Source organism: Pseudoliparis swirei, chromosome 16 (assembly GCF_029220125.1).
Source record: "Pseudoliparis swirei isolate HS2019 ecotype Mariana Trench chromosome 16, NWPU_hadal_v1, whole genome shotgun sequence".
NCBI lineage: Eukaryota > Metazoa > Chordata > Actinopteri > Perciformes > Liparidae > Pseudoliparis > Pseudoliparis swirei.
In genome coordinates, this window is record NC_079403.1 from 22664238 (window position 1) to 22672189 (window position 7952).

Sequence of the window (7952 nt, forward strand, 5' to 3'; positions counted from 1 at the left end):
AGCACGGCGCGCTTCAACCAAATCAAAGGGCGGCAACCGTGAAGTTACCCGAGTGTCTTTTCCATTGTGACTCACTTCATGTTTTGTTTTTCCGTCTGTGTGTTTCTGTCAGAGATCTGTGTCATCGGTGAACTAGAAGACCTGAGTGCCTCGGTGGATGTCCAGGATGTTTATACAAAGATCAAATGTAAAGTCGGCAGCTTCAACATCGACCAGCACAGATGCAGGTAGAGTCCGTGCGTAAACACGCGTAAACACGCGTAAACACGCGTATGCACCCTCCAGTTCTGAAGGGTGAAGCTGATGTGTAAGTGTCTTACCACCTTCTCTCTCCTGACCACCAGGGGGCGACTCTTCCGGTTGTATAGAAGTCTATGCTTCATGTGTTAACACCTGCATTCCTCTCTCCTGACCACCAGGGGGCGGCTCCTCTTGATGTATAGAAGTCTATGCTTCATGTGTTAAAGCTGCATTCTCTCTCCTGACCACCAGGGGGCAACTCTTCCGGTTGTATAGAAGTATATGCTTCATGTGTTAAAGCTGCATTCTCTCTCCTGACCACCAGGGGGCAACTCCTCTGGTTGTATAGAAGTCTATGCTTCATGGGTAGAGCTGCATTCTCTCTCCTAACCACCAGGGGGCGACTCCTCTGGTTGTATAGAAGGATATGCTTCATGTGTTAAAGCTGCATTCTCTCTCCTGACCACCAGGGGGCGACTCCTCTGGTTGTATAGAAGTCTATGCTTCATGTGTTAACGCTGGATTCTCTCTCCTGACCACCAGGGGGCGACTCCTCTGGTTGTATAGAAGTCTATATAATGACTACTTCTCTCTTGATGTATTCCCTCAGTAAACATTGTAAACATGAGTTTATGTCTCATCTCTAGTTTTAAGTCTTCTTCTATACAGCATGATGTCATCATTTAGTATGTTATGGTCCATTTAGAGTCAAACAGACCATAAAGTAGGGGACGCTTTAGGGCGGGGCTACAAGGTGATTGACAGGTCGACACCAGAGACGTATGCGGCGTCTCTCCGTCACTCCTCCTCCTCCTCGGTCCAAATATGCCAACTCCCGTCAAACTGTTTAAAGAAGCCAAGAGGGCTGTCGTCATGACAACTCCATCCACTTCTTTTATAGAGTCTGCGATCACGGCACAGCGGACGGCCTCCAGTAGACACAGCCACAGGGAGCAACTCGGTCTTGCTCAAGGACTCGTCGACTAGGGCGGGGATCGAACCGCCGATCCCCCGATTGAGAGACGGACCTTCTAACCACTGACCCGCAGTCGCCCGACTTCTGACTCACGGCGCAGAGTCCAGCCCGTCCCGTGCGTCAGTCCAGTTACTCTGAGTCTGCGGTGTCTGAACCGATTCACAGAGACGTCAACATGTTGTTTGGGAAGGAAAAACCACCGGGCGAGTTTCCACTGCATCTCCACCGTGATCGCCGTGTCTGTGTTTGTCAACTTCCAATGGGATAATTTAGCTGAAATTATGAAAGCGTTGGGGGAATTGAAGCTGTAACTACGGATGTATACATTCTTCCCCCCACACCCTGTACACAGGTTCCCATCCATCAAAGGTTGGGCCTCTGTTCAGTATTTAAATACCTATTTATTTCCTGTATCCCTTCCACCCGGCCTCGATCACGTACCTCTGGGATGGAGTCGGCGGCTCCGAGCCGGTACGTGCCTGAGGTTCCTGTTCTGCTGGGGGGGGGGAACTCTTTAGCGGGGGGACGTCTCCCATGTCTCCGTCTGAGGAGACAAGGAAACGGCGATCCGCTAAAGCTCCGGATGTTGTATTTTTTGGGGGGTCCGTGAGCCTACACGCAGAAATATAACGGTTCTTAAATGGTCCTTGAAAAGGCTTTGTGGTTCTACGAAGAACCATCACCGACTGAAGAACCATTCTTTCGTTCGAGACACCTTTATAGGTTCTTTCAACAACTATTTAAGGAAATGGTTCTTTAAAGAACCCTGGTTTGAAAGGTTCTTTGTAGAACCAGAAATGGTGCCTTGGCTTACAGAACAATTTTTTAAGGTTCTTTTAGACACCTTTATAGGTTCTTTGAGATACTTTTATTGGTTCTATGAAGAACTCTTTAAGGAAATGGTTCTTTAAATAACTCTGGTTTGAAAGGTTCTTTGTGGAACCAGAAATGGTTCCTTAAAGAACCATTTGTTAAGGTTCTTTGAGGCACCTTTATAGGTTATTTGAAGAACTCTCTGAGGAAATGGTTCTTTAAGGAACCCTGATTTGAAAGGTTCTTTGTGGAACCAAAAATGGTGCCTTAAAGAACCATTTTTTAAGGTTCATTGAGACACCTTTATAGGTTTTTTAAAGAACTATTTAAAGAAATAGTTATTTAAAGAACCCTGTTTGGAAGGTTCTTTGTGGAACCAAAAATGGTTCTTCTATGGTGTCGCTCTGAAGAACCATTGTGGGTTCCAGATGAGACCTTCATGTTTCTGTGTGTGCGTGCCCGAGTAGACATTCCCCCGTGAATCCCTCCTTCTCTGCATCGAGCCAGGCGGGGAAAGCGGCGCTCGGCCCTCCTTGGCCGGTACCAGAACCCCGTCCTGAGCAATCAGGGCTCTGGGCGCTGACACGATAATAGACGCGGATTCTGATTTGCCAGTTTTTTTTTGGGAAACCGAGCTCCCCCGTGCGCTCGCCCATCATCTCGAACCCAACCGTCCATAGCGAGCGTCTCGTCGACCTCCCTGATTTATGATCGGGCCTCATGTGTTCCTACCCGGGACGGAGAACCGACCCGAAGCCAGGACAACGTCGGTGCTTAGACGGCTAAGGTGTCGCGGGTCGTTACATCACGCCGCTCTGCTCGCCGCAGGTGTGCGTCCAATTGCTCCTGAGACGCGGCCAAGCCCTAATCTCTTTAGTAGACCTCTACGACTCCCTAAGTAGATAATGGGTCAATTTACTTATTCCTAGGTTATTTCAGTTTAATGTGCTTTTAACAACGTGGTCTCAGCACACTCTTTTCTTTTTTTAAACCAAGCAAAGTTCTGGCAGGCGGAGGCCCTCCATCACCCGAGCCAGGTTCTAGTCATGGCTGTTCGGAGGGGGGGCTCCCGGCCCACTCTAATCTGTACCGTCCACATATGCAAGAGAAGCCCATTGGGGTCGGGGTCCATATTAATCATTCTGAACAGATAATTGTGAGGTATGTCATCGCCCAGCCCCGGTTATTTGTGTGCAGCGGGTCCAATTAAATCAGGGGAAACACGTCTCATCCGGCCTCCGGCTCATCTCACGGCTGGAAAATGTATGGGATAATAGAAAAGGGCAGGAAAATATGTGGAGGTGAATTTATGTGATTAAATCTCTTGATTACAGCGAAATAGGACGTGGACCAGAAAAAGAAAAAAGGGTGGGGGGGCGCTCGTAGAAAAGCCCGTAAGTGTGAGGGCTCACACATCATGGAGGAGGTGGTAGAGAGAGGGGGGGGGGAAGAGAGAGAGAGAGACGGCCGGTGACAGTTCATCCTTACTGGCTGCTCACACACAGATTGGAGCTGATGTCTTCCAGCTGTTCCCCAAATGGCCTCGGAGCGAAGGATGGCTGGAATGGAACCGGGGGGGGGGGGGGGATTGGAGAAAACGAAGAGCTGGTGGGGGGGGGGGGGGTCCTCCGCATACATTAGTCACTCTTAAATCTGAGAGGGCGAGATTACAAAAGAGATATTCACACAGGAAGTCCCTCTCCTCTCTCTCAACGGGCTCTCGGTATCCTGTAAGGCCTGGAAAAGTCCTTGAACAAAAATGTAATCCCAAAAGTTTTGGAAAAAATCATGAAAATGTGCATTTACACACTTTGATTAATATAATAAATATGGATCTAAATATGTATTATTTTAATCAAACACTTGTCTCTCATTCATTTGTGTCATTGAAGGTATATACTCGCGTATACACTGAGATTTCACATAATGTTTGATCATGGAAATGTGGTTTAAACTCCTGGAAATGTCTATGAACCCTGATGATTAATATATAAAATCACAATGTCAGTTTTCCGTACGTAATTAACCTGCATTTAAGTCTCAATGTGCCTGAGTTTGATAACAAAGTGGGTATCGGTGTGAGGTTTTTAAATGTCGCCTTTAAAGAGGTCTTCCTCGGTCCCCGTGAGTCCTCCCAGACGAGTTAAGCGTGGCCTTGTGTGTTCCCTCCAGGCCGGGCCAGGGCTTGCTCTCTGGCCACTATGAAGGACTCGTTCTGCAGTGCAAGGAGACGGCCGCGGTGAGGTCCATCGGCCCGTATATATGTATATATATATATATAGATACACACTGTGGCTCTGCTGTGCTGCTGCTCCTAATCAAAGGGCATCCATCTCTGCTCATGCTGGACAGACAGGACATTTAATTTTTTTGAAAAAGCATTGGAATAACTTTGATGGACACAAATCAAATTGTAAACGACGGTATATAATTCCCCTGTCTGTTCCCCTGGCTCTGATTGGCTATAATCAAGCCACTTCGATCTGGTGTTCCCGTGGGTGGGAGGAGCTTCGGACACGGGCCTCTCTATTCTCCTGTCGATGAACTCTTATTCTGGTGATGGTCTTATACTGGTACCTGACGACATATCCCACCTGTCGTGTCAAATTGGATATAGCAGAGTTATCTAATCAACTGAAATAAGCGTTGGATAATGTACGTAAATGATGAGATCAATTAACAGCTTTTATCTCGTGTACAGGTTACGGATTTTAAGGGATCGTAAATTGCAGCCTGCTTTTTTCCCCCCATTCAAATTACTGCTCATCCCAGAATTCAACAGTTGTTCTAATCACTGAATCATCGTATAAGACCATTCCACAATATGTCAGCTGGTGCAACTCCTTTTTTGGTTTAATTCAGCTCTATATTTCATTCCCCCCCCCAAAATGATCTTGAGGTTTCATGCCTTTCTTTTCTTCTCATAACTGTTTTCAGCTGCGCCAACATTAAAAGGGTTTCCATTGGTCCCTGTTTGTTTCCCCCCTCCCCCTCAATCATGATCTTCCCCCGTGACTCCTTTCCTCTTCTCTGTCCCCTTTTCGGCTCCTTCCTCTCCTCTCTCCTCACCTCCAGTACGGAGGAGGATGCTCGGAGCTCGGGCGTCTGTGGAGGAGTGGTCCTCTCTTGCACTGACAAGCTGAACAGACGCACTGTGTTGGTTCGACCCGTCAGCAAGCAAGAGTCTTTCAGCCACTTCTCTGGCTTTTTCCCTCCTGTAAGCATCCGGCTCTTCTCCTTTTTTGTTGTCGTTGACCTTGCTTGACCTCCAGTAACAGTGGCTCCAAGAGGCTCCAGAAGCTTAGTGCACAGTTACTTTAATGTGGCTTCCAAACAAACCTCCGATTCTAAACTATAGACATGGGAACAAATTCATAAAATCATTTTCACAGCGCTTTAAAACATTTTTTTTAATATCTAGCGTTCAAAAGTTTGGAGTCACCCAGATAATTTGGTGTTTTCCATGAAAACTCACACTTGAATTTATGAAATTAATATAAAATATAGTAAAGACATTGACAAGGTTATAAATAATGATTGTTATTGTAAATATTTATGTTCTTCAAACTTGTGGCTCAAAGGAAGGCCAGTTTTATAGCCTCTCTCACCAGCATAACTGTTTTCAGCTGCGCTCACATAAAAAGGGTTTTCAAGGGTTTCTACCCCTCCGCTAGTCTTCTAAGGCGATAACACAATGTACCATTAGCACACTGGAGATGGGCCTCTACACACCTCTGTAGAGACTTAATTAAGCACCAGAGAATCGTCATTTACACATTAACTATGTAGAGAGAGTATTTATGATTAATTTAATGTTATCTTCATTTAAAAAAAAGTGCTTTTCTTTGAAAAATAAGAAAATTTCTAAGTGACTCCAAACCTTTCAATGCTAGTGTATACAGCACACTTAAACTCTGAGCTACTCTCAATGTGGATTTTTTTGGTACATATTTACATTTTGTGAGAGAAAGACTCCCAAATGTATATCTGTAGACATTTTCACCGACATAAATGACTTTCTGAGCAGCTATGAAGTTGGGAACTGTTACTGGATGTGTTCGCAGACTTGACACCGATGTCGTGGGCAGATCTGCTTTTTTTTTCTTTTAATCATGCGACAGTCACAGGTTATTTTCTTGCACTCCATGGGGTATTTAAGTGATTTTTACCCTTGCATTGGCTTTTGCAAATCCCCCCTAACATTGGAAATCTGATTGCTTTGATAAGACTTTATGCCTCTCATAAAGTTTAAGCATCCGATCTAAATGACTAAACTCAATTTAAAGACATTTGTTCTTAAGGTGTGTTTTTCGCTAGTGGCTTCTCAGCTTGGCTTGTAAGAGTTGTGTGTGTGTGTGGGGGGCGCTTGGCTGAGGTTTAAGTCTCGCTGTATCCGGCCCATTAGAAAGGTCGTGATTTGGATAATTTCTCCTCAAAGACGACTGATATCTTAAAGTCCCGAGGCTTAACCCTCAGCCGTGACCGCTGGCCGTGCGTTCCCTGCCCCGTGTCATGACTCCTCCCCCCCGTCTGCCCACCGGCCAGACTGCAGCCAAAGTGCTGGAGGGCGCCCACCAGCAGCACGGCTTCCTGTCCATCACGTACACCCAGGCCGTCACCAAGAACGTCCGGCACAAACTCACCACCCGGCCCGAGCGGGCGCCGCGGGGGGGTGCCGCCGCCGACCCCCTGGCGGACAGCTCGCCTCGGTACCTGCGAGAGATCCTGCTGACCGCCCAGCCCTTCGACGTGGTGCTCTCGTGTCCCTTAGTGGCCACCGTAGCGGGGGTGTTCCAGGTCTGTCACTTCCTATCTACGTTATTTGTGTAAATAATTGAATGCATTTATTTATTAATTTGTTGCAGTACTATGGTAAACTCAGAGATGTACTGTAGGTTTATAGTCAAATGAACTAAAATATACAATAATTTAAATATCATTTGACGTTTATAGAAGAAATATGATGCATTAGTTAAACACCTTGAAGGAAAATGTGTACAATATGTGTAATATGTTTTTTTTGAGGGGGGGGGGGGGGTATTTGATAAGCGACAGTGCACATTAATAAAAACATTTCTGTAAATGCACCAGAGTTATAGCCAAGAGGCTATTTTTCATCTGTCGTCCCGAGAGGCAGATATCATAAAACAGACCTAAACACATCCAATGTTTGTACAATATTTACCCTTTCCGATGAGTTCCATTTTTAACTCTAAGTCTTAATGAAACTCACATTTCCTGCCGTTGGATGGGCTCCTCCAGGATGAGGATTTATTGACTGTGTTGTCCTCTGAAACAGCCAATAAAACATCAAAAGTCATGAGTCAGGATCTCGTGATTTCATCGTCTACGTGTTCTCTCTGCGGTCTCTCCAGGCCACGGTCCCGAGGCGCTACAGGGAGCGCGGGAAGTCCGGCGGTCAGCCGATGAGAAGCCACACTCTGACCTCCCGCTGTCTGCCGCTCATGTACATCAACACCAGCGTGATCCGGGTCTTCTGCCCCGGGGCGGCGGCGGCAGGTTAGAGACGAGCTTTGAGTTTTTTATTTCACATGGAACGACAAAACAATGGGACAGTGTTGGGTCACAGGCTGGCTTTTTAAGATTCCTCTCGTCTGTGGTGCCTGCATGAAAGTCCCCGTCATGGCCGACCAGACATAGCAGAGCCACCACATTAGACGTGTGCTCTGAGAACAAGTCGAGGCTCTGAACCACAGCCATATACACGGGGACAGAATACCAAATGCCTGTCTGTCTGTAGTAATGACTAACAGTGGTGTGTGTGTGTCTGTGTGTATGTGTGTGTATGTGTCTGTATGTGTGTGTGTGTCTGTTTGTGTATCATGTGCACCGTGGGGGTTCACATTTGTAAAAGTGTGCATGTAGAATAAATGTACTTTATATATATATATTATATTTTTAT

The 7952-nt window shown here is 46.3% G+C and overlaps 1 protein-coding gene across 5 annotated transcripts in view; it reads left to right on the forward strand.

Moving 5' to 3' along the window:
* Positions 1 to 7952, forward strand: part of LOC130206618 (intermembrane lipid transfer protein VPS13B-like) — a 401351-nt gene that overhangs the window by 227255 nt on the left and 166144 nt on the right. For 2 of the 5 annotated variants that reach the window (XM_056434667.1, XM_056434669.1), the window contains exons 27-30: positions 113 to 227; positions 4202 to 4268; positions 6575 to 6826; positions 7405 to 7549. In XM_056434667.1, coding sequence (XP_056290642.1) covers positions 113 to 227; positions 4202 to 4268; positions 6575 to 6826; positions 7405 to 7549 — 579 coding nt within the window. Of the gene's footprint in view, positions 1 to 112; positions 228 to 4201; positions 4269 to 5104; positions 5247 to 6574; positions 6827 to 7404; positions 7550 to 7952 lie in introns of those variants that run through there. The other 3 variants (XM_056434665.1, XM_056434666.1, XM_056434668.1) reach the window with 2 other exon arrangements.